At 32.8% G+C, this 27,118-nt stretch overlaps 5 protein-coding genes and 2 long non-coding RNA genes across 7 annotated transcripts; 2 read left to right on the top strand and 5 right to left on the bottom strand.

Annotated features, from left to right (window-relative positions):
- Nucleotides 1–1,025: 1,025 nt before the first annotated feature.
- LOC123694277 (cuticle protein 38-like) lies at nt 1,026–1,556 on the bottom strand. The gene is made up of 2 exons (XM_045639671.1): nt 1,495–1,556; nt 1,026–1,333 (listed from the first exon to the last, which is right to left on the bottom strand). Exons 1-2 carry the CDS (start codon nt 1,504–1,506, stop codon nt 1,073–1,075), a joined length of 273 nt encoding a protein of 90 aa, XP_045495627.1. The 5' UTR covers nt 1,507–1,556; the 3' UTR covers nt 1,026–1,072.
- Nucleotides 1,557–4,973: 3,417 nt separating this feature from the next.
- On the bottom strand, nt 4,974–14,367 carry LOC123694557 (cuticle protein 18.6-like). Its single transcript, XM_045640022.1, has 6 exons — nt 14,304–14,367; nt 13,721–13,933; nt 12,405–12,650; nt 9,215–9,370; nt 5,609–5,674; nt 4,974–5,250 (listed from the first exon to the last, which is right to left on the bottom strand). The coding sequence occupies exons 1-6, from the start codon at nt 14,313–14,315 to the stop codon at nt 5,035–5,037; spliced, it is 909 nt and encodes a 302-aa protein (XP_045495978.1). The 5' UTR covers nt 14,316–14,367; the 3' UTR covers nt 4,974–5,034.
- Nucleotides 9,095–9,586, bottom strand: LOC123694278 (pupal cuticle protein C1B-like). Its single transcript, XM_045639672.1, has 2 exons — nt 9,529–9,586; nt 9,095–9,370 (listed from the first exon to the last, which is right to left on the bottom strand). Exons 1-2 carry the CDS (start codon nt 9,538–9,540, stop codon nt 9,155–9,157), a joined length of 228 nt encoding a protein of 75 aa, XP_045495628.1. The 5' UTR covers nt 9,541–9,586; the 3' UTR covers nt 9,095–9,154.
- A 1,931-nt stretch (nt 14,368–16,298) lies between the features above and the next one.
- On the top strand, nt 16,299–17,339 carry LOC123694280. Its single transcript, XR_006751791.1, has 2 exons — nt 16,299–16,361; nt 17,167–17,339. It is a non-coding gene; the product is annotated as an uncharacterized LOC123694280 (long non-coding RNA).
- Nucleotides 17,340–17,635: 296 nt separating this feature from the next.
- LOC123694279 lies at nt 17,636–18,293 on the bottom strand. Its single transcript, XR_006751790.1, has 2 exons — nt 18,147–18,293; nt 17,636–17,864 (listed from the first exon to the last, which is right to left on the bottom strand). It is a non-coding gene; the product is annotated as an uncharacterized LOC123694279 (long non-coding RNA).
- A 1,634-nt stretch (nt 18,294–19,927) lies between these two features.
- Nucleotides 19,928–23,567, top strand: LOC123694558 (pupal cuticle protein C1B-like). The gene is made up of 3 exons (XM_045640023.1): nt 19,928–19,998; nt 20,261–20,473; nt 23,278–23,567. The coding sequence occupies exons 1-3, from the start codon at nt 19,987–19,989 to the stop codon at nt 23,491–23,493; spliced, it is 441 nt and encodes a 146-aa protein (XP_045495979.1). The 5' UTR covers nt 19,928–19,986; the 3' UTR covers nt 23,494–23,567.
- A 2,103-nt stretch (nt 23,568–25,670) lies between these two features.
- On the bottom strand, nt 25,671–26,296 carry LOC123694281 (pupal cuticle protein C1B-like). Its single transcript, XM_045639673.1, has 2 exons — nt 26,167–26,296; nt 25,671–25,953 (listed from the first exon to the last, which is right to left on the bottom strand). Exons 1-2 carry the CDS (start codon nt 26,176–26,178, stop codon nt 25,741–25,743), a joined length of 225 nt encoding a protein of 74 aa, XP_045495629.1. The 5' UTR covers nt 26,179–26,296; the 3' UTR covers nt 25,671–25,740.
- Between the last annotated feature and the right edge of the window lie 822 nt (nt 26,297–27,118).

The raw sequence follows: 27,118 nt of genomic DNA on the forward strand, positions 1-27,118 counted from the left end.
TTTTAAACCCATTTCATTTTCAGTGTTATAGTTTTTTATGGTATATTATATTTACCGTTTTTTTAGAATTAATTAAAAAAAGCGTAAAAACACATTTCTCATCAACCAATTTACTCCCGAGCTAAACAATTAATATTGACGTAAAACAATTTTCATGTTTCTATTAACCTAATTTAATTCTACCCAAACTCCAAAGCCTTCTCATTTTCCATTTTTTTCTCATAACTTCGATGCTATTTTTAGCTCCAACGGAATATTTTCAGCTATTTAATCTTAAATGTAAGATTTAATTAAATATTTTAAAATAGATTTGCGTTTCGATAATATAATTGCCAATTACTAGTTTACACCTTTGATTATATTCTTGTTGATCAAAGATTTACGAAGCGATGCTTTAACCTTTCGGTAGGCGTTATCGTTTCGTGGTAATTGTATAAGGCGTAGACCTAGAGTTTGTGTCGTAGGGTATTAAAAATGCTGTTGTGTTGATAAAATATTTCATATCTTTTTTTAATTAATATAATCATGTTTAGTTACAATATTCTGTGTATTTGAATATTTATGCGTCTCAGTATTTACTAGGTATTAGTTAGACAAGAAAATAAAATGTATTTGTACTTATGTGAGCCATTATTTTTACTGGATATTTAACATGCTTGTATTCGCTTAACCTGTATGTTTGTGCTTGTATGTTTGTAATTTGTATGTAACCGACCACTATAGGCTCCATTTTGACCCACATTATATTCAAAATTTGAACTATTATCAAGTATCGTTGTCAGTACAATAATTTCATGATTTGTTTGTATAAGTGAATTTATTTAATTAATTTAATTTGCATACGAATGTAATAAAATGTCTATTAGATTTTTTTATTCATTAAAGTAAACTATATTTTCTATATTGTTTACTGTTTTCAATTTCAAAATATTCACTTTTATTTTATTTTATTTTTAAACTAGGTTTTATCAATTTCACGCAAATTAAAGGTTGTACCACAATTGCACTTTGAATAAAACATGATAAACTTGCAACATATTTATTAAGTATCACATCTTTGGTCAGGCAATTTTTAGTAGGCAACATAGGGAGCGGCATAAGGAGCGTAAGCATACGCGGCGGGGGCGGCCACATACGGGGCGCTAACCACCGGAGCAGCGGGGGCTACATATGCGGCAGGAGCGGCGACGTACGCGGCTAGACCGTTGTTGATGCGGTGGTAGTACTGCGAGCTGGTAGCGGTCACCACGGGCGCTGGGGCGGCGACGAGCGGCGCGCTGACTAGAGATGGTTTGGCAGCCGCGATGGCTACGAGGGCGGAGATGAGGACGATCTGTGGAATTGAGATTAATTATAGTTATCAATTTTCAATAAAAAACATGTATGGTATAAAACAAATTAAAAAGTAATAGAAGAATTTAAACTTTAAATGTTGCGTTTAAGTCTATTGCACTATGAACAAATAAAATTTATACTGAACTTAAAAGTACTTACAATTTTCATCATTTTGATTTGTTTAGTTTGCGATGGAACTGCAAGGAGAGGAATGATGCCAATTGTCCGTATTGGCGGACATTTTATACTGGCCGGTGAAGTATGTTGCGACATGAACCAAACGCGGCGACGTCTCTGACATTGACGACGCGTGCTTCGCATCCGACAATCAATTTCACCATCCAGAGGATTCATCATTGGACTACTTTCCAATATCACTAAGCAACGGAATTTAAACGAGAAAAGCTCTTCGTTTTTGAAGGAATTTTTGTATGCTGTTAGAATGAAATATTTTTTCGTGGAACTTAGGAGACATGTATCATAACATAAATTCATCTAATATGTTTTTACATTTTTACACCGTTATTTATCTATATTTTTTCCTAATGTCTTATACAAAACCGAGTTTTCTTTCTAAACTTCAGTAAAACTAAAACATAAAATCGAAAGCTCGTAGCGCTCCCGTAGCAACACTACCCAGTTTTTAATATAATATTAATTAATTCATTAGTCTTATCCTTCAGAAAATAGAAACAGCATTTTCTTAACTTTACAACTTTAATTTAGGTGAAATGTGTCTAAATCTGTATCGCAGCAAGGTCGTAATGCCTAATTCTATAAATAGCTGATATTATTTCTTAGTAATTCGAAATACTTAAGAGGCTTTTTATAATTAATCCTTTATTAAACCAAAATACTATTACATTTTATTTATAGAGATACGTACCCTTAAAACATCATACTTACGTATATAAATAGATAATAATTGTTGATTGAAATCAAATTAATGAACACATAACAACTTGAAACCTAATCATTAGTATTAATTAAATGAAGTATCCGTCTAATTAAGCATATTCGGGATTATTCTGTTGCATAACACGATTACAATGGGGTTCATAACGTCTGTATTCGACAGTGTCATCACAACTAGCTTATGTAACCGTATTTATCCCTAATATAGTAATTAAAACCAACAAACGATTTAACTGTACCGAAATAACTGGATGCAAATACATATGCTGTTATATTATTACCCTTTTGATGTTGTTGTGGTTGTTATACAATTCATTATTTTACCATTATATTAATTTGTATATTAGGTATACACTTATACATATCTTCTTTCCTAATATTATACAGATAAAGAATTTATTTCTTTGTTTGAACGCGCTAATCTCAGGAACTACTGGTCCGATTTAAAAAATTCTTTCGCTGTTAGATAGCCTATTTATCGAGGAAGGCTTTATATCATCACGCTAAGACCCACAGGAGCGGAGCAAAGCGAGTGAAACCGCGGGGCACAGCGATATAAGGCGAATACGAGTGGCATATACTTTACAATGACTTTAAGTCCAGTCTTTACTTATAAAATTATAGTCTGATACAACTACATATATCACAACATACTGCTCGTTGTTATATTTTAGAAAAGTCAGATACAATAATAAGATCTTATGTTTATGCGCCACTTTCAGCGTTGCTCTAGGATAACCTAAATATAAAATGTGGCTACACTAAAGTGTATTCTTTCGTACTATAATTTTGGATTTCTTATATAAAAACTCGTTTCATGTTACCATTTCTTAATGGAATTCGTATAATAAAATGAGAAGATGTATCATCGCGTTCTTAAAAGAAAACAGTGTAATAGCAAATGTATTATAGTCATTTGTAAATAAGTGTATAAAAAGAAATCATATGAGTGTACAAAAATAATAAAAACACGACTTCTTGTCGAGGCAAAAATGTCTCTAAATCTTGAGATTTCGATCGTTAATAACGTTGGCTGCTTGACACAAATATAACAATAATAATATTTAATTGGTAGGTGGTTGTTTACGAATAAATGAAGACTTGTTGAAATGATGTACCTAATAATTATTAATAAATAATTAATATCCCACGCTTTACTAATTGAACTCTCCCAGGTTTAAAAACGAGTAACTAATTTTATAGTAACAAATTTCTTACTTCTTCTTATTATTTTAAATTATAATTTACTTTCTCTCTTTATTTATATTACGTAACCTAAATGCAAACTTAACAGGCTGGTTTGAAATAACATATTGCTGTTTTAACAGGCCGGAGTAAAATTTGAATTATGATTGAGGTTGTGATAAAGTGAATAAACTTTTATATTGCTTAAAACTTATTTTTAATTTGAAAACTGTGCTAACAAAGTACTTGTACTAAGTGCTCATAGAGTTTATAAATATAATTTTCAAAATTGAAAAATAATTTACTTAGCGCCGATTTTTCAATCCTTGGTTAAAATTTATCCGTCCAATAAAGTATTACACGAACATTTTAAAATGTCACCTGTAAACTGTCAAATACGGACAATTAGAATACATTTTCGAAATGGAAGTTTAATATGTTATTCGATGAATAAGTTTTAACCAAGGATTGAAAAATCAGCCCTTAAAAGATTATGTCACGTAACATTCGCATCTTTCCTCCAATACTTATGAAACGTCCCTAGAATTTGAAATTTCACGTTGTTATTTTGTTGTTATTTCTAAGAAATTATAAAAGCTGTAAAGAATAATCCACTTATGTACAAAGCTACATAACAATTGCCTCGTGTTTTGAAAAAAATAGCGAGTTCTTCGAATCCACCAGAGCTTAATAACATTCAAAGAAAAATACACGTGTGTGAACAACAATACACTCAATCCCTTCGATACAGTTCTAGAAAAAAAACAAGTCACTCTTGTCATGCACAAGTAATACAGAAGTAGATGGATATTAAATTAAAAGCTTTTAGAATCTGAGTAACATTTTTTCAGAATAGATTTAATTTATTTATCTATAAATTAATTGCAACTCAAAAGTCCTACTTAATAGTCATCGGTAATATAAATTTGTGCATAATATATTAAAAATTAAAATTGCATTTAACACTATCACTAAATGAGTGGTGGTTTTACTAAACTAGTATTGTAATTTCAAATAGTCAGAAATAGGTAAATGTATTGTAAACATGTACCTAATAGATCAATCATCAAAAGCATTTTGACAGATTGTTCTCAGATATCTGTAAATATTGCTTACATAATAATATCTGTTACATTTTCAACAGGAGACTGAAACTTTATGTATCCATATTACGTAACAAGCGTATGTTATGCTCGAATTGTGGGCTTTCGAGAAGTAAACAGTTTGCGTTGAATGTTCGCAGTAGTCCCTGGTTACATAATATTTTGAGTGAGTTAAAGATTTTCAGTGATTAAAAATGACGTGCGTTGCGTATGCGTCCACTTTAATGTAACTGAATGACATAATATATGTATGATATCCATATTCTTATGCCTTATTTTTTACGATTTATAAGATTTCTACCGTTCTACGTGACTGAGTATTTCTGCTTTTCATTGTTTTTTGTCTTGAATTTTAAGAATTTTGAGTTCGTCAATACATTCTCATTTTTTTTCTTTATAAAGAGGTATATTAAAGGAATAAATTATAAAATCTGGTTAATTGCCAATCATGTTTTATTATCGTAATATCACATTTTTACCATCATTCGTCTATCAATCAACGACGAAGGTAGTAAGAGTATGGGGAAGCGTATGTGTAAGCAGAGTAAGCGGCGACGGGAGCGGTGTAAGCGGAGTACGCGGGGTAGGCGGAGTAGGCCACAGGCGCGGTGTAGGCGGCTGCTACGGGCGCGGTGTAGGCCGCGGCTACGGGAGCCGTGTAGTACACGCCGGGCTTGGCAGCCGCCAGGGCGAGGAAGCAGGCGAACATGAACTGTGGAAAAGTATAAATCGAAATAAGTTTAAGAACGGCGTAATAGAAAACTTATTCATAATGGCCGCTACGGCGAGAAAGCAAGCGAACAGGGACTGTGGAAACAAGGCATAAAGTTTTTTACACAAAATACATACATACTTTGATTAAAATTTGCTTTTGACATGGAATAAATAGAAAAAGTATTTCCAATTTGAAAGAATTACTTAACATTTTTTTTTGTTTAGTAAAATTTAACTCATTCTTAATTATGTCAAAGTTAATTAATAAAGACATAAAATTGTTTTTAAGTAAAATACAAATGAAACTATTAAAAACAAATAAGAATACAACGTTTATATAATCAAACAATACTTACAAGCTTGAACATTTTGATGTGTTTGTGTAGTTTGAGGATATAAAGATAACAATGGATGTCGTAGGACTGATACAAGAGCCGCAGTGATCAAACTTTTTATACTTTAGCGCTGTGAAGAAATATCACTATCTACTGAACGTCCTTCCTTACGTGTTTTGAATGTTATATAGGATTGACCAAACTTTTGAGAGTAGGTACTATCAATTGTATCTATAAACAATCTGAACAGGATCATATAATTTAAAAAGGGAAAAAAATATTGATAATATTTAAATTAATATCCAAATAAACAATTAAAAAAAACGAGATTTATACTAGCTCATGTTGTGTTTGGGTTTCGATGAACGAGATTTTTGTAGACTCTATATAATTTTTTAAATGTATTATTTAAATAATTATTATGTTAATTAATTCTAACTATACTCGTACTTATGTTTTTAGTTTCACTTAATTATTATCCAGCATTTTTTAGATGAACCTTTTAAAATAAATCTTATCAATTAAAATGATACCTTTTACATTTTATTAGAAATTCTGCATTATGAAATCATACTGTATAATTCATTTTATTAGAAGACAAACAATCGCAGTCCAAAATAATTTTTAACGCCTACAGAAAAGCGGAGCAACACGGCGCAACCAAATAATTTTATAGTAAGAGGAATATTTAATCCGTATTACGTAGAATGATTTCTATGGAAGATTGATATACTTTATCATACTAGCGGCCCGCCCCGGCTTCGCCTATGGTACATATTTCGCAATAAAAGGTAGCCTATGTTCTTTCTCAGGGTCTAAAGATTGTCTGTGTCAAATTTCATTAAAATCGGTCCAGTAGTTTAAGCGTGAAAACCATACATACATACATACATAATTACAAACTTTTCCTCTTTATATAATATATTAGTATAGATGATGTATTTGAAAACATTTTCATTCATGTGCTTTAATATTATCTATCTCCATGCTTTTATTTCATTTTTATCAAATAGTCCTGCTCTATGTTTATTTCACAGTTACATACTTAAAATGCATTCTCAAACCATAATATTTCAAGTTCATTGTTTCCAAATATTACATACACCATTATTATGAATCACTGACCTTTATTTGTATCACAGAGGTCAGTGATAGGAACAAAGTCGTTAATAAAGAAACGTGCTTTGAATCTAAAAAATAGAACCGCAGCAACGCGTCTAAGTCGTAATAGAAGTTTCAAATAAGTTTTGTTTCTTTAATATATCTGAAATAAGTAACATTTTTCAAATATTTAGACATTGTGTTTTATGCTAAAAAGCTGGGTAAATAATTTTTGAAACAAAATGAATCTATTTGAGTAACTTATCGTATATTATAAATCCATACTAATATTATAAATGCGAAAGTAACTCTGTCTGTCTGTCTGTTACTCAATCACGTTATCACGCCTTAACTACTGAAGCAATTTGCATGAAATTTGGTGTAGAGATATAAAAAAGATACCTGAGAAAGGACATAGGCTACTTTTTACCCCGGGACATAGGATAGGTTTTATCCCGGAAATCTCACGGGAACGGGAACTATGCTGGTTTTTCTTTGACTGCGCGGGCGAAGCCGCGGGCGAAAAGCTAGTATTTTATATTTTCCAGAATATTAATAAAATAAAATAACGTTACATTCAATGTTCTGTATAGCAATTTCTAGCTTTTTAATCATTTATTTAATACTTCATCATATTTACAGCTATGATCAATATCACAAATAAAATATTATTTACTTTTTGTGTATGTGTAAACAAATATTTAAAGGTATGTATTATGTAGATATTATTAGTATTACCTATGTGTGAAAGAAAAACTGGTGTATTGCGGATTATAAATTCATTCATAAGAACAAAATATTCTCCTGTTACACAATTCTCCTCCTGATTATGATTTTGTTAAAATTATGAGAAAGAAATTAAAATTTTGGTTAACACAATAAGTAGTTTTTTAAATAAACAAAATTAACAATAAAAAATCCCACCAAAAACATTTTCATGTAAAATGTTGCCAAGACGAGCCCATATGACTCGCACTGTCAAAAAGTTATCAGATCTCATGTAGAGCCAAGCTTCTAACACTACACGCCCTAACTCTACAAGGCCTAACTTCACAAACTCTACACCTTAGTCAAAATATGTGGCTTGGCCATTTCGCTACATTCACATCGGCGTAAGGTGAAAAATTAATTCACTGTTCATAACTTTTGTGTTATACAATAGTTCTTGTAGTAACGAACGGCCAAGCCACATATTTTGACTAAGGTGTAGAGTTTGTGAAGTTAGGCCTTGTAGAGTTAGGGCGTGTAGTGTTAGAAGCTTGGCTCTACATGAGATCTGATAACTTTTTGACAGTGCGAGTCATATGGGCTCGTCTTGGCAACATTTTACATGAAAATGTTTTTGGTGGGATTTCATTTCTTTTTGTAAGTTGTTTGTAACAAAATTTTATATGTCGATTAAACTTCTAATTTTTTTTTAACAAACATATATATATCTATATATATCTAGGGGAACCAAGTTTTAGATTATTAGATTAGACCTCTAGGGTCATCAAAATTTAATTTAAAATTACAGGTCTTATACAAACTCCCATCCCCTAGTTTAAGGGGATGGGGGATGAAAGTTACAAGTTTTATAATTTTTTTGTTGTTTGTGTGCTAATACTAGCTTACATACAAAATTTCAGCTTTCTAGGACATTAGGAAATACCATAAGAATTTTGATGATCATCAGTGAGTCAGTGACGAAATTAGCGTTTTTTAGATATAAATAAAATCTGAAGTATAAAAGCTAATGTCATTAAAACTTAATATATTCAATAAATCCGCTATTGACAATATATCCCGAAAATTTTGTTGATCTAGCATAATCCAAACCCAAGTTATGAGGGTTCAAAAAAACGTCGAAGCGCTTCGAGAAAAGGTAGGTAGTGCCCGTCGCTTGATCGCTTGGCTCGTCTTGGCGGGGGCACTACCGTGCCCCCAGATAAACAAAAACCCGGGCCGAAAATGAATATTTTTTTATTGTTTTTATTTAAATAATGTTGATTGATGTTGATTAATTTGATAACTATTTTCCTTTCAATTTATGAGCCCAGGCCCCAGCACAACTAATTGCTCGTAATTGATTGAATATTTTTTCTACTGTTGATTTTTCAAAACTCTGATGAGTGCGATTGCGATTGCATATTTTTTCTTATGATTGGTTTTTAAATAATTAAAATTGAGTTCATGCCATTCATATATTCGTGATTCTATCAACTTTTAAGGTCATGATAATTGAATCTATGTGACGTTCGAGTCTAAACGGGATACAATTTCTTTTTTAATTATTTGCAGTTATATTTGAATAGGTTGTTTTACTATTTTTTAAAGAAGGGAAATTTTCTCTTTCAGCTTAAGTAAATTAAATTTATGAAAGTAATAAAAAGAAGTTTTAAATCGCTATAAATAAGATAATCAGGATTTCTCTAAATAATATATTTCATTGCACTAATATCACATTTATCATCATTAATTTAATAATCAACGGCGGAGGTAGTAAGAGTATGGGGAAGCGTATGTGTAAGCGGAGTAAGCGGCGACGGGAGCGGTGTAAGCGGAGTACGCGGGGTAGGCGGAGTAGGCCACAGGCGCGGTGTAGGCGGCCGCTACGGGCGCGGTGTAGGCCGCGGCCACGGGAGCCGTGTAGTACACGCCGGGCTTGGCAGCCGCCACGGCTAGAAAGCAGGCGAACAGGAACTGTGGAAAAGAATAAACAAAAATTATTTGAAGAACGGCGGAATAGAAAACTTATCCTTATTGTTTAGCTTAAATTTTACTACAATCAACTTATTATTAAGTAAGTAGTTAGTTGTCTTTAACTTTTTAGAACACTTAAAATTATTAATAGTACTTACCAACTTGAACATTTTGTTTTTTTAGGTGATAAAAGGTCCAGATAATATAACAATGAATGTCGTAGGACTGATACAAGAGACGCGGTGATCAAACCTTTTATACGTTAACATTGTGGAAAAACATTTGAGAACGTCCTTCTTTGCGTGTTCAGAATGTGAAGAGGGTTGACCTCAGTTTTTTAACGCTTGTAACTGAATATTACTTAAACTAATTATCCTATTGACTAATCAGGATAATGTATCACTATGGTAGACCAAATTTGATTTAATAACTCAGCCCCCGGAATTACAGACACAATAGAAAATCTATTGTGTCGTGGACCGATCTGGCCGTTGGGGGCTCAATGGGTTTAACTTATTATTATACATTAGTATACAATATACATATTGCCTTTGATAACTGAACTTTTAAAGCAATTTAAATGCAATTTGTTCATTACAATATTTTTCTCGACGTTTAACTCTTTACAGCAAGCACGGTCACAAAAAGACACATGAGACGGTAAAATGGTATTACAAAAAAATAATTGAGTCATTGGGCACATCCCTTGATGTGTGTTGTTTGTTTATAATATTATAATTATTGCGTAAAATAATTAATTATTTATTGACTCGTAAGTGATCACATAAATTCTCTGTGAATTTGTATTAATTTAAAAAGAAAATATCTGAAATCTCTTGACGATTTCAGTTGTAACTTTACATTATGTATTTCGATTAATTTATATTTACATACCATGTAGTAAAGGTTCATATACACAGTAATAGTTTCTTAACAATAATAGTGGATCATTGCATTCAATTTTAAGTAGCATCGGCAATTAGACATTTGCTTGCACTCTTGACATAAAATGATGCTTTGAAAAAGTTTATAGAAATTTCCTAGTGTAAAGGGGTTTGGGTAAAGTTGGCGTCGTGATAAATATTCGCGGCCAGTCGATGAAACTTGGATATTTTAAAAGAATATATACGTATATTGTGAGCAAAAGTTATTATGGACTTTGGATTAAATCTTGAAACGTATTAGGAACAGAGATATTTGGTTTTGTATTATTCATTTACCTAGAATCTAGGTGATTTAGTTTTGTTTTAGGTTTCTTCTTTATTTATTTAAGAATTCTAATCTAAACGATGTATATGAACACTTATATACGCAATATATAATACAGGGTTAGTTTTCAATGACCGGCCAAATTTTCAGAAATGGTTCAGAATCGATAACATTTTCGATCTAATGAAAAAAAAAGTTTTTTTTTTTTAATTAGATTTCATTCCTGTCCGCCACTAAAAAGCGAACGTGTGGACATTACAAAAGCACAATTCAGTTCAACAACCTAGATAGGTAGAAGTTAGCACACACATAAATTTGGCGATGCGCGCACGCACACAAGTGCATTGATTATCGCGTGTTTACGATTTAGGAAATTTTGAAGACATTTTATTTATTTTACTTCCTATTGCATAGCTTAAAATAAAATAATAGCATTCATAATCGAGAAATTCCGTAACGAAAAAACCTCACGCTCTCCACTCCGACGGGCGGAGGTGTGGCTTGAAGGCATAATAGCATGCAATAGCTTTACCGCGGCAGTCCCCGAGTGCCACATGTCGTTTTTTTTTCATTCGACAATAATATTTCAAATGTACCTTTGGTTTTATATCTAGATCTTAATTTTAAATTTTGGCTGGTCATTGAAAACTAACCCTGTATAAGAGCAATAGGTACTCTTTTAAAATATACAAGTTTCAACACCGGCCGTGAAAGCCCGACGCTACTAGACCATACAAAAGTACCCAAACCCCTTTTATGTTTAATTTCCATTGTTATTTCTGCTAATCTAATAAATGGCAAGGAAATTCACTGTTGAGTAGTGTCTTTCCCCCAAGGTTGCCCAAAATAATAAAACCTTTCCTTCAACTGCTTTATTACTCTTCACAATACATAAGTGTTATTTATGCTAGCCGTTATGCACTACTGACTTTAAATTCTAATAAATCTAAAAAGCGTCGGGGAAACAATGTGGACGCACACATATACAAAAAGCTCGATCAGCGAATTGTACATGTGTGTCCCTACATTATTCCCCCCCTTTTTCAAAAAAAAAAAAAATAATTATACACTCCAAAAAAATACAAAGACAAACACAGAAATTGCCGTAAAATACAAATGAGATAACAATGCAATACTGAATACATATTAATTCGTAATATTTCATAATGTCACAACAATAAAAATAAGATCTTACATCTAAACGGCTTAGCCTAATTAAAATTGATCGGATTACACTTCACTACACGAATTTATCTTTATGTTACAACTACGTTACGATATTATTATTTATTTTACGCGTATCCCGCAGTGGGCGGCGCAGGCTGGGTCGCTTGTCTCTATATAATGCAAAACGTTATGCGATGTAGTTTCTTTAAACGACATCGGCTTAATAATGTCAGGAAACATACTTAGTAAATCGTAATACGGATGACTTTTGCACACAGAATTTAGCGATTGTTGCGTACACGAAACTAAGGAGGCTAATACATATAAATCGGTAACTTGATCTATTAACTTTTTTCGATACAAATCAACTAATAATTTATGATGTGTTAAAAAATCAGCTCCCAATATTGGCTGTTTGACATCTGCTAAAATAAAATCCCAACGGTACGGTCTTCTTAAATTAAGATTTAAAACAATTGATTTAACGCCATAAGTTGCAATTTCTGTACCGTTAGCAGCGTATAACTTAAGATCGGATCGACATAATTTATTGTATTTAAATGGATTTCTAGGTACGGGTAAAACGGAGACATTGGCACCGGTATCTACTAAAAATTTTAAGTTAGTATTTAAATCTGTTACCATGAGACGGCTGCACGGCGTGATGGTACAGACCTCCGCCGTAGTCTGCACCTGCCTCGCTAGTTTTCCGGCTGGGCGGCTGCTGCGCTGGGGCTGGGGCTTCTCTTCCAGGCACACGGTGGGATGCACTTGTGAGCGCGCTGCCGGAACCTGAAGTGGTAGCTGCACAACCAGTCAGGTGCGCCGGGACGACGTCGCTTCGAAGATGACCTTGAAGACTCTCGAAAATTGCGTGACGGTGTTCTGGGTCGCCGGTGTACCGCTCGTGATCGTGAGCGCTCGATGTTTGAAAGGCGCACGTTGATTTTCGCCAATTCCGCCGCAAGGGTGCCGTAAAAGTTAGATGTAGACATCGCCATGTTAAAATTTAAATTCTTCCAATAAATTGTCTTCAAAATAATTTTATTGTTATAATTTCTTGTTGTTCTTTGTCGGGGTCACCAATGTTGAGTAGTGCCTTTGCCCCCGAGGTTGCCCAAATAATAAAACCTTTCCTTCAACTGCTTTATTACTCTTCACAATACATAAGTGTTATTTATGCTAGCCGTTATGCACTACTGACTTTAAATTCTAATAAATCTAAAAAGCGTCGGGGAAACAATGTGGACGCACACATATACAAAAAGCTCGATCAGCGAATTGTACATGTGTGTCCCTACATTCACTTAATTTACATTCAATTAACAGAAATATTAACATTGTTAATATATATTATAGATTTATAGTTAATTGTTAATTTAACAATTAACTATAAATCTATCTATTTACCATTGATATTCTTATTTCTATTATTTTAAGAATTGGAAATAAAAAGCTTTCGAAGTTCGTGAGAACTATCTGAAAATTTATAGTTTTTTAGTCGACTGCGACAGAAGGAGTGTATATTCTTAAAGTGTATGTATGTTTTTACATATACGCCCTAAAGCCTAGACGGCTTGTCATATTTTTATACAGTGGTGTCAATAGACTCGTGTTAGTCGTGATAGGTTCACGGGGTCACAAAATAATAAAAAAAATATCTGGCTCTACAAAATTATTAATAGTTAAATTGGTATTCGGTATTTAGTTAAATATGTATACTTAACATAATGTTGAAGTAGTCGTTGGCAAGTGAAGCTAATGTTGATGAAAGATAATCGCCAAAAATAATTCACTCGTATTATCTCTCTCTCTCTCTCTCGTAAAGAATATGTTTCAAAAAATAATTCAATAGGTTAAAGTATTTTGATAATTTTTTCGTCGTATCGTGGAATAGTTTCGTTGAAATTAAAAGTTTTATTGTTGCTATACTTCATTTATTTCCTTATTCTAATATCACATTTTTGTCGATTAACGGCGGAGGTAGTAAGAGTAGGGGGAAGCGTATGTGTAAGCGGAGTAAGCGGCGACAGGAGCGGTGTAAGCGGAGTACGCGGGGTAGGCGGAGTAGGCCACAGGCGCTGTGTAGGCGGCCGCTACGGGCGCGGTGTAGGCCGCGGCCACGGGAGCTGTGTAGTACACGCCGGGCTTGGCGGCAGCTACGGCGAGGAAGCAGGCGACCAGGAACTGTGGGAAAAAATACTTTTTATTAAGAATTTCGAATTAGTTAAGAATTAGGACAAGCTTATATTTTAAAGTTATTAAAAAAGGATGCGTCTTAAATTGTATTGTTAATTAATATTTTGCAACGCTTAATCATTAATTAATTGGTTGCGGGGCTGTTGTAAAGATATATATATATTTTTAAATCTATAAAATGTTATCTATATGATGTAACATCAATTTAAAAAAGCTTTCCACTTGGTCCCATTAAATTTTTCCAGTTCTGACCCTTTAAAAGTGTTTATGATTTCTGTTAAACATAATAATTCAGTTGTATTTAAATAACTTGAAACGTTAATTTTGAAAGCACTGCTATACTAAAAATATATCTTACCAGCTTGAACATTTTGGTGGGTGGTTTTGTTTATTGGATTAATACGACAGTCAGTCAAGGAATGATGCCTAATGATGCGTGTTGAATGGTTTTATAGTGTACCGTACTGTTGAAGTGACCTTGCAAGCTACGTTCGGAATGCTAAGAGGTAGTCTTTCTACGTGTTGCTCTAAATTATTACCTTATTTTCCTTCTATGTAACATATCATTATGACAGATTATCATCAAAGGAATTGCGAGTTTTTACTAGCTTTTCTATTTAAGTTATAGGCGTAAGTATTTATATCTAATTATGAATCACTCATAATTGTCTTTATCTTATACAATAATGCTAATGGAGAACTTAATTACTTTCTTAGTACACACTATTTTCTGTATGAAAAAATAGCACCCCCATAAAAATATTACTTATCTATTACCTATTTCGAGTTTTAAAATATGTTTTATAATCAAAACAAGAATGCGAAACGCTTTTCTTTTTAATTTAAATTAAAAACAAACGGCAAAATGAATCCTTTTGCAATATAGAACGGAAGGCACAAAGCTTAAATAATTACGGTCCTCTTTGGGGTCATTCACCCAGGATTGTGACTTTTATTATTAAAATTATTGGAATACAAATTACATTTAAAAAAATTTTAATTATGATTTCGAATATATTATGCTCAAAATTATTATGTTTTCCTATGAAAATAATTTTAATATCATTGAAATTGAATTGAAATTACAGTACATTATTAAATTATATTAGTAAAAGTGTATTTATTATTTACTTGCTTTCCGCCCGCGGCTTCGCCCGCGCAGTCAAAGAAAAACCCGCATAGTTCCCGTTCCCGTGGGATTTCCGGGATTGCGTCATTTTCCCGGGATAAAAAGTAGCCTATGTCCTTTCTCGGGTAACAAAATATATCCATACCAAATTTCATGAAAATTGGTTCAGTAGTTTAGGCGTGATTGAGTAACAGACAGACAGACAGACAGAGTTACTTTCGCATTTATAATAGATATTAGTATGGATGTAGTTGTGTACTTCTGACCTACCTCCTCCTTTATTACCTCACACAGTGGATTACCTGGAAGAGATCACTCTTTAGTGATAAGGCCGCCCTCTGTACTACTTTAGCTATAAGTTTTAGTTTTAAGTAATTTGTATTATTAACTAGCATAAAAAAGTGTAACAAATAAATAAAATAAAATAGTTAATTAATTATAGTAAATGAAACGACAATGATATATCTAGTATTAACAATTAGAGTATATCTCTAATATTTTAATTAATTATTATTAACGCTACAATGCAATATTAAACAAACTTATACCTTACTTAAAACTACTATCGTTTGTTTAGAATCAGTTTATTAATAATATGACAGCTTTGAACATTATGTAAGGGTCGTGTATTACGAGTATCATGTTACAAAGTCAAGCTTAATATAATTAAGGACTAAGCTTACAAACGTCCCTTGGCAACATTGTTGTCTGGCCAGAAAGCTCCCAATATCTTCATTAATAACAATGAGGTTGGAAAATCAATTAGAAGCCACGTTGCCGGGTAATTATTTGCAGATAATTAATGTTCCCAAAAACCAATTATTTACACATATGTGAGAATCGTCTCTATAATATAAAAATGAAATGCTAAATTTGTTGCTAAGCGGAGAACAGCTGAACCGATTTCGTTAGTTCTTTTTTTTAATATTGGTGAGAAAAACGTAAACATGTAGGTAAAAACGTAAAGATTATATTTGAATATTGTCGAACGAAAATAAATAATAACCTAGTAACAATTAACATCAATAATAATTTATATACTTATTTTTATTAATTCCTCTAAAAATGGACTAGTGATTAAGATTCATGGAAAATTATATAAACGAAGTATAATAATTAATCGCACTTGTGGTTGTTTGAACTGAATATTATAAATTGATTAAGTAACGCCTGTTAGTTCTTAATTGATCGTTTTAATATTATAATAAGTATTCTTGGACTATATTAAGAGCCTGTAGGACGAACGTAGCTATCATTAGAAGCTGATACACCATGCTGTTCAAAACTGTAAGTTATAAATTTTTTTCCGCGGCCACACTATTATATGCTCCTCGCGCTGCTCATCGCTCTACTCATCGCGTTGCAATTATTCGCTGCGACAAAACAGGGAGCAGAAAGCAGGACGATGAGCACGACGAGTGGCATGACGAGTAACGTGGCCACACTATGTCTCTGCCTACTTTCCTCGTTACTTCCCATACCACTCGTCGAGTGTGTGGCCGGCCGGTTACAATAACAAATAAGCACAAGTGAGAATTTATTATAAATTTATTATATTGTTATATTTATTATAATGACCCATCGCGTTACAAAAGAATTATCTACTTAGTGTTTGTAAAGGAAAACTGTTAGTCATATAATCCATCTTGCCTGTATTCTATTAATAGACCGGGAGTCCCGTTCATAGCTATCAAATAAAGATTAATGTGTGTGTAAATATAATAAATGACAGTCCCGGTTGATGGCCAACGACTCCTGCCATCCTTTGTAACCACAACAATAGCTTGCACACGTTTGATCAAACCTTAAAGAGATTAGAGTCAAATGAGGTCTATAAAGTAGTAGCTTTCCGCCCGCGACTTCACTCGGGTAGTCGAAGGAATTTCCCTTGAACAGGATATGCTACGTCGCGGTAAAAAGTATCCTTTGTCGTTCTCTAGTCCCCTAACTAACTCCAGGCACAGAAATCAAATCATTTAATCGCACCTTTGCGATTTGAAAGAAGGACAAGCAAACACACTTTCGGAGGTTTCTAATATTTAGTAACGATTTCCCTACAATTATGTATCTCATTCTAGAACCTTCTTTTCAGTTATACCTGTTCTTCATCATGTGTTTCCTCAGCATGCCTGCAATTATGGCAAGCCGTCAAGCCCAAGTCCGTCGACCAGTTATAATAAGATCGTCCCATCGTGGTTATGGAAGAAGAGGTTGAAGTGACCTTATTTTTTTTGCTTCTTTGTATAAATAAAACCTTTAAGCCAATTTATCTTTTTTATGTTCTGAGCCTATTAACGTTTTACATTTTTTATTTTCATGTAAAAACTATTTTATCGTAATTATTAATGTTAATTAAATTCATTCAAATTAAAAATAAATATCGTGTTATCTTTATTACACAATGAACTTAAGTAAATTGAAAAGTATTATTCAATATTTCTTTGTTACATATAAGATCAACTACTGCCGTATTATCTTTCTTGAATACATGAGAAACTCGTTGAGAAAGACAATACTATATCAATATATGGTTCTAAAGAGTAGAAAAAGAAACACAACCATATACTTAATAAATATATTTAAATAAGTTATTCACACATTTAATCAACGGACGTAATAGCTGTACGGGTAAGAATAGTAATCATAGGCTGTTGCATAGCTTGGATAAGTGTAGTATGCTGCTCCTGTATAGTCAACGGCAACAGGGGCGCTATAAGCTACTGGATCTACCGAGTATTCCACCACCAAAGGCTTAGCAGCAGCGAAAGCGAAGAGAGCAGCGAAAAATACCTGGAAATATCAAATAATTATCAATAATTTATATCAATTTAAAAATGAGCACTGTGAAAAGCTTCTGCTTGAAAACAACAAATTGAACAAAAATGTAGCAATATCATCTAACGATAAAGAATCCGGGGTCACTGAAACGGTAGACATTTATTTTTTATTTAAACGCTGACACGCTGTTTTATTTAATAAAAGGGAAATTCGGAAAATTGCGAAGATCCATTAGGGCTATTTATTATTGCGTACAATTGTTAAATTTTCATAATGATACAAACAGTTACTTACGTATTTGAACATGTTGATAATTTGATAAACACAGAATTTGTATTGACAGATGTCGAATTGTTCTAAATGTATGTGATGATTGATACGGGAATAGACTATTTATATAGGTACAATTATCGAAGTAAATTGGTTGGTCACCCGGATAAGTACACGAATATCCTGTATGTAAACATTTAGCATTATTGTCACGTACAACCTTGCTATAGTCTTACTAGTAAAATTATAAGGTCAAGGATGTATGCAGGCCTTATATTTGCCTAAGCATGGTATCTTTTAGGTATGTGAAAAATAAGATGCTGATGAATTTAATAATTTTGAGTTGAAGAATGTAAATAAATTTTCTCGTTGTGAAATTAATGTTTTTAATGATCACCTTTTTGTACCCCTTCTGGGATAAGGTACAAGTTTAATATAAGTATTGCTAAATCCTTAATCAATTTTATGATCAGTACAGAACAGCTGCTTTAGTAGTATTTTAAAAATATTTCAAAAACCTGCCAATTTCCGGAACCCTTATTTGATAAACAAATGTAAAAATGGCCGATATAATTTCTATTTTGCATAAAAATTCTTGAGAAATATCTTAGATGTTTGTTCGAGAACCAGTCAACCTTGCCATGGTTTATTAAATGCTTCCATGTTTTATTTAAGTATTAAGAAAGTTCTCAAAATAAAAGTAAGACCATAAAAGAAATTTTATAGTAAATTGTTCGTCTATTTTTATATTTTATTTATTGTTTGAAGAACAATAAGTATGTATTTAACAAGTAATTTTTTTTTATAATGAATAGGCAGACGTTTGACCACGATCCCACCTGATGGGAAGCGGTGATGTGGTCTACTTGGATGCACGTCTGCCTAGAAGAAGCCTGTTTACCCTCGCTTTGAAAAGGTCCAAGGTTATCCACGTAAAGGCATAAAAACATTTTTTATAAGAGATCTTATAACATATCAAATTCAAAGATAGACTTTGCTTAAATTGCATTGAATTTTTTCTTTGTTTCATAAATCATGTAGTACTTCTAATCTACGTACATGCCGCCCATTAACTCCACGCTTTTTTAAAGCTTACCTATGTGTCAATTTGGGACATAAGCTACATCACTGCCAGCAGTGAAAACCTGTGTCATATGGACCATAGAAATAGACGCATTATGCATATATGTCTATGGTCGAATTTCTTAATACACAAGTAGGTGAACAAACTTTCTGTGTCCTAACCGACAAAGATTTTTTTTGTTAGTTCCTCGGGATTCCAACCCTCAGTTCACATCAATACCAAGCATAAACAAAATCCATTCCATGGTTTTTGCGTGAAGGAGTGACAAACGACTTGTTTGTATAAACATTGTTTGTTATTTATTTTATTTATCCCCCACAAACTTTAACAACAAATTCGACCATAAATTCAATAATATTAAATTTATAATTATAATGTTAGTAAGGTAAGATAAGATTCATAATTCATTGTATTCATTATATACCTTTAACGATAAGTAGTTGTACAAGTTATTTGTTATATACATTTAATAGATAGCTTTTAATTAGTTGATGAATTCATTGTAGGTATCAAAAAAACAGTCGGTTAATAATAATTAAAATAAAAATACGTTTTCCCTATTTATAATAATTATCCCTATTTTTAAAATGTATAATCGGTTTAAAAAAATAGCTTATTAAATCAGTACAACACTTTATATTCCGAGCATGTAAGCAAGGTCGCCTTTGGCGTTTCTTCACCGTGGTAAAGTATAAAAAGTTTACACGCGGCGCTTCTAGTATCAGTCATACGACATCCATTGCTCTCTTTGTATCCTCAAACTTTAACCAACACAACAAAATGTTCAAGCTTGTAAGTATTGTTTATTTATTTCATACATCAAACAATACAATACGCTCTGCATTGTGGATAGCATCAATTTATAAAAAAAATTAATTGACTTTGTTCGGTTATCTTTATTACTGCCCCCACAATTTATTGCTATGCAATTAAAATTAATAAGCGTTACGAAATAGAAAATTAATTAATATAAATTTCATTCCCTTAAAATTAAAGCTTTGCTTAGTTATAAACTAATTGGAAATCCTAAATTGAAATTCTTTTTGCCCCACAGTTCCTGTTCGCCTGCTTCCTCGCCGTAGCTGCCGCCAAACCCGGCGTGTACTACACGGCTCCCGTGGCCGCGGCCTACACCGCACCCGTAGCAGCCGCCTACACCGCGCCTGTGGCCTACTCCGCCTACCCCGCGTACTCCGCTTACACCGCTCCCGTCGCCGCTTACTCCGCTTACACATACGCTTCCCCCTACTCTTACTACCTCCGCCGATGATTTACGAAATGACTCACTAGCGAAATAAATATTTATCTCTTATGCCTGTTTTGTTTTTTATTGATTTATTTATATTGTTGTGTTGTTTTATTCATATTTGGGTATTGCTTAAGACATCATTTAAGATGAGATGAAATAAGACTTTAAGCTTATCTTAGTTATTTATGCTTTTTTAATACCTAATTACGTTCATATTTGGATATTTTAAAAAACATAAACTAATGTACTTAATTAGCCTTTTTAGGTTTAAAAATTCACTACCTATGTGCATAAACAGTTTCATTCTATTTACAAATAAAAACAATCTCACGTAACGCACACATTGTGTCGGATAAATTCAAGTACTAATGAAAGTCGTATGAATAGATTTTGCTACAGATCACACGAAAAGATGAAACATAATGCATGTTTCATCTTGAACTTGTGAAGATGTTATGATATGTTTCACTGTCGCAAAAAGTAGCCTATATCATTCTCTTATGTTCTACTTATGTCAAGAAACAAAAATCATACCCGAAATGAGCAAGATATCCTGAAACAATTTTCATTTAAGAGAACCGACGTAATTAGTTGGTATCTTCTCTAGAAAGTTTTATATAATTATGCCTACCTTTACTAGACTATTTTAACTTCATCTCTAATGATAACAACATCGAGGTTAACGACCGCTATTGAATAAGTTGATTTCAGAGCAATTTAACAACTCTTTCATTTACTTAAGTATTTGAATATGTAGGTATATTGCTGATTCGACAATATTTATAAATAACATGTTATTCAGCAACTCAACGTTTCTTTGTGTGTCAATTTATTCCGTCATAAGGATATTCGGAACATTAAATGGATAGCAAAATAAAATAGATACAGGTAATTCTGTCAACAAAGGTAAGCATCATTTTGGATTAGGATTGCAGAATTATAATCTATACTAATAAACTAAAGCTGAAGATTTTGTTTGTTTGTTCGAACGCACTAATCTCGGGAACTACTGGACCGATTTGAAAAATTCTTTCGGTGTTTGATAGCTTATTTATTGAGGAAGGCTATAGGGTATATATCATCACGCTACGCCATCAACCGCGCGGAGCAGCTAGTATTATATAATTCGTAAAGTCGGCCAAGTGGGCGAAGCCGCGGGCGGAAAGCTAGTGTCAATATAAAAATAAGTATATTTAAATATATTTATATTTAAAGCTAAAAGTATTTTACAAATTTCATTAAAGCTAAAAGTATTTACTTTAAAAAATTCTCAATCGAAATAAAACATAGAGAATGTATTGTTTGTTTAAATGCAATTTTTTAATTACGTCTAAGTATATTGGTTTAATACACATATATAGTAATTTCTATCCTGTCTGCTTTAAAAGTGGCAAGAAAAGAATCTCCCTATTTATACCCAAACCCAACCATCTCTCTGAAAAATATCCGCCACAAAACTTCCTTATATTCACTTATATACCACAAGAGCTTCAAAATTATCGGGTATTTTCCGATAGGTTCGTTGCAAACAAATGAAGGAGTCAAGTTTTTAGTCAAGGCTAAAAAATCACGAGCGCGAAGCGCGAGTGATTTTTCCTGAAAAACTTGACGACTTTATTTGTTTTATTTACTTTATTTATTTTACTAACCTTGAGGGAAATGCCAGATAATTTTGAAGCTCGTGTGGTATTCGGGAGATTATTTTTCCGTCCCAAATGTCGGCCAATAATTTCACAATTGAATTAAACCTGTCAGTTTGACGTCAACGACCAGAGAAAATTTTCAAAAAATTATCAGTAATACCATGTAGGTTGTACCACGTGACGTCGAATGGTGCAATTCTATTGGTCGATATTTGGGTCGGAAAAATAATCATAATAATTCACAAAATCATCACGAAACTATTAATTAAGATTTGTAGGTATTTGAATATTTAATGAAGCATGTTCTACGGAATCTATTCGATGAATGAAAAATGGCTATAATTAGTCGGCACACGCTTTCCGTAAAGGCGGCTACAGCCAAGCTCATGACCTTTGGGACTCATGTGTACAATTGTGAAATTAATTACATTGGTCACGAGACTCCATATCACGTGACAATTTCAACGTGTGACTTGTAGTACCTGTTATTCAAAGGATTCCGAATAAACTTGAAAACATTTGTAGACTGTATAGAATAAATTATTAAAGATTCTAGCATTATTTACTAAAAATTATAAATTATGTATCATTTTAAACAGCTTTACTTTTCATATTTATATTTTAATAAACAAGACGTATAGACATACGTATAGTACAAAATAGAAACATAAACAAAATATTATAAATTTTAACTCGGCTTTAATCTAAAAATAGCAACTTCATAAATTATCCTGATTCTACTCATATAAGTTTTATTACTGACAAACATTTTACTTGAGAACTTTTCCTTTTACCTTCTCGAATATATCTAATCTAAATTCACAGTACACGATCGTCGGAACTTATTGCGCCTTCTGGCCTTCTTGTTTAGTATAAATTTTGATTCGGAGAACTATTCAACATCATTCAGTTGCAGCAGCCACCTGATAACACAATCAATATGTTCAAACTGGTATGTATTTACTAAAAGAAATGCGAAAAAATTAGAGTAGTAGCTATATTTTCTTTCAAGTTTATAAACGTAAGAATGTTCAAAACACTTCGTATAATAATTCGTTTCTGTTTTAATATCCAGATGATATGATTTGTGATTTTTGTGATTATAACACTAAATAAGTTATTCACATGGTATCTATGTGTAGATAAGTGCTCGTTGTGTTAAAAGTACCAAATTTTCAGTTCTTATTCGCTTGCTTCCTGGCCGTCGCCGCCGCCAAGCCCGCCATCGTGCCTGTGGCATACACAGCAGCGTACACTGCTCCCGTGGCAGCCGCGTACACGGCTCCCGTCGCAGCGGCGTACACCGCTCCCGTTGCGTACTCAGCGTACACCGCACCTGTAGCCTACTCCGCCTACAGCTATGCTTCCCCGTACGCCGCATACTACCTTCGTTGAAAATTTGTTGACTCAGTGCCTGCACGATTGGATTGAAATTCCTAAACGGATCAATAAAAATGGTTGAACATTAATTTTATTGGTATTATTCTAATAAAATTTTCACATTATCCCTTATCCATTAAGTAGGTACTAAAATATAAATAATAATCTTGATTTTACATCGGATTTGTATGTACAAACCCAAAGTTTAGTACGTTCGTTACTTGATACGTTGAAGATTGATTTTTTAGGGGAATAAATACGATCAGGGTTGTTAGGTAATACTTTCTTTGTTTTAATTCTAATTGATATATTATATTAAGATGAAAATAGCTAATACCTAAATTTTGACTTAATTTTTTTTATTACTGCCTTAAAATCCTATGCTACTTATGCTAAAAACTACAAATTAATAATTTACCTAATTTTCCCTACTCAAAAAAATAAATATCAATCACTATCTCCTACGTTTTCACGAATTTTTATAGAAGAAGATGCTGAAACCAGATTTACAGTATTTTTACTGATCCGAAATTAGATTTTAACATTGATTGAGTACCTACACTTTTCCATCAAAATTATATTTAAGATACATACCTACATAATATAATCATAACCGTATTGTATAATTATTTGTCTTCGTTTCGTATATACACATCGTATATACGATACCTCCACATTTATGAGATTATTATTATGCAAAGTGTGCGAAACATCGGGATAGTAAAATCTATACATATAATAAATCTGTAGAAGGGTCAATTCTGTACATTGAAAATATTGAAAAAATAACTAGCAGGGGGTGTTACTGGATCGATACCAAACCCAAATATGTGATTAAAAAAATTTCTGTCTGTCTGTCTGTCTGTCTGTCTGTCTGTCTGTATGTGAAGACATCACGTGAAAACTACCGGTTCGATTTCGATGAAACTTGGTATAATTATACCTTATTATCCTGGGCGTAAAATAGGATACTTTTTATCCTGAAAAAATACGTAGAAAAAAAATTAATCTCAATTTTTCAGTTATCCATAGACGTTGTTCTGTAGTAGGTACCGCGAACACACGTTGCGTATTATTATAGACCTAGCCGTATTTGGGTCCAATAGATATTTATAAAATGTGATTGTCCGAGTTACTCAAAATGGAAAAATAAACCATCCACGCAAAGACCGACATCCGCGCGGACGGAGTCGCGGGCGGAAGCTAGTAATGAATAAATCCGTTAAAATCTTTAATTTCTAAATTGTTATTATTGTTCACATATCATCATTCCTCTGTTACTTCTATTATTTATTAGAGGCGTAGATATGATTTAAAATGCAGAAAAATTTAAAAGCTAATCTTATACAAAAGGGAAAAGGATTAAGTAATTTCTTGCTTGTTTTTCAATTTCTATATAATAGCATAGGTACGTTCTTTGCTGTGACAATACTTAATATGTACATTGAATATACGCGTCTACACAGAGCAAATAGTCTTAAGAAGTAATTGCCGCACGAAACAGCTTGACTGATATAGTTTTTTTGTCTCAAAAATAAAATCTAAAAGTCACTTTGATTTTTGACGACAAAATACATTTCTTTCGGGATTACAGACCCTACGGAGCATTAAAAAAGAACAATAAAGTTTGAGTTGAACTATCGCTATCACTAAGGGTTCCATTTAAACATGTGTTTATTATGTTTTAATTTTAATGGCTCAGTTATAAAACGTTGCTTCATGTCAAAATTTTAAGATTCTGTGTTCTGTGTAGTGTACGTAAGCAAGTATCCTGTAGGATTGGATTCCCTTGCAAATACTGAATATTTGCAGAAAATACGACTGTATCTATTTTTTGCGTTATCCTGCCAATTAATACTATAAAGCTGAAGAGTTTGTTTGTTTGTATGAAGGCGCTAATCTCAGGAATTACTGGTCCTATTTGAAAAATATTTCAGTGTTAGATATCCCAAGACCGAGGAAGGCTATAGGCTAAAATATCATCACGCTAAGGCCATAGGCCTAACCAACAGGAGTGAAGCCAGGCGTTTGAAACCGCGGGGCGCGGCTAGTATACAATTAAATTTAAATCACAATTAATCTGACCATTCGTGAGGAATTGCATCAAATAGCATTGTTACAATTACAAGTCACAGTTTCTGAATAATATTGTTTTACCATATATCAATAGCGTAATAAATCAAACAAGAATATAAACAGTTCACTCATTTAATAACATATTTGCTGAATGTCGGATTTCGAGTTCATATTTTGTTAAGATTTTCAACGAAGGTAGTAAGCGTATGGGGAAGCGTAGCTGTAGGCGGAGTAGGCTACAGGTGCGGTGTACGCTGAGTACGCAACGGGAGCGGTGTACGCCGCTGCAACGGGAGCCGTGTACGCGGCTGCCACGGGAGCAGTGTACGCTGCTGTGTATGCCACGGGCACGATGGCAGGCTTGGCGGCAGCGACGGCCAGGAAGCAAGCGAACAGGAACTGTAATTTAATAATTTATCTTTAAGAATAATTCGACGAAACATAACAATAATTGAAAAATTACATTATACGACGTCTAATAAAGGTAAGTATTGTTTTATTTAAATTAACATTAGATTAACAAATACGTTAAATTTATATAGGTATGTTTTAAATCACTATGTTTTATTATGTTTTAATTTTATATTTCTTCTTGTTACGAGAAATACTCACTAGTTTAAACATTTTGATAGTGTGTTATCGACGTCTGATAATCGAATAATGTCGTTGATTCAACAAGTGGCTCTTTATAGTATACAAATTGAAGGTTCGTGTGCGTTTGTGAGACCGGCCTTCGAGGGAGAGAACTCTTTGAATATGTAATCTGTTGACAAAGGGTCAATCACAAACTCTACAAGATCATTTATAATGTAGTTATATGTAAGGAGGCATATAAAAACATTAATTATTATATTATAGTGCAGTCATTTTAGGTTTTATCTGTGGAAAAATTCCTAGTGAATCGTCTCCGAAAGATCTACTGAAAAACAGTTATTTTTATAAAAGAATGCCAGAGGCATTTTTGTAGATTATTTCACGACAAACAATTTTTGTGATGACCTCTATGACCTCTGATTAATAGGTCGCGATGTATTTAGGAAAAGTTATAACAAACATTGTTTTGAAATTCCCCTAAAAATGATAAAAGCTTCATCAAAAAGCGTGTTAAATGTTAATAAATCGTTTTAATTTATTTTGAAATCTTCCAGCTTATATCCTTTTTACTCAGACCTTTAACTAATTCGTAGAATATTTATTTACAATATGAGTAACAGTATTTAAGCAAAATCAATTTATTAAAAATTATATGATATTCGATATACATATATGTAAACTCACACAAGCACTAAAAAATAAACATCAAAATCGGTCACTTAATTTAATATCGAAATATAGAAATGTACATAAATCTCTTATTCTATTTACTTAAACTATTCATAACAATGCCAACCTGTATCATATCATCACAAACATCAAGAACAATGAGTAACGCCTAGATCCACATTAAATCGGCACATTGACCTCCACTGTGCAACCGTAACGTAAGTTGTAACCCAGACACGCACGGAGTGACCCCTGACGCAATGCGTAGAGTGAGCCTTGCATGCTGAGATGGATGGTGTAT

Source organism: Colias croceus, chromosome 9, assembly GCF_905220415.1.
Source record: "Colias croceus chromosome 9, ilColCroc2.1".
Classification (NCBI taxonomy): domain Eukaryota; kingdom Metazoa; phylum Arthropoda; class Insecta; order Lepidoptera; family Pieridae; genus Colias; species Colias croceus.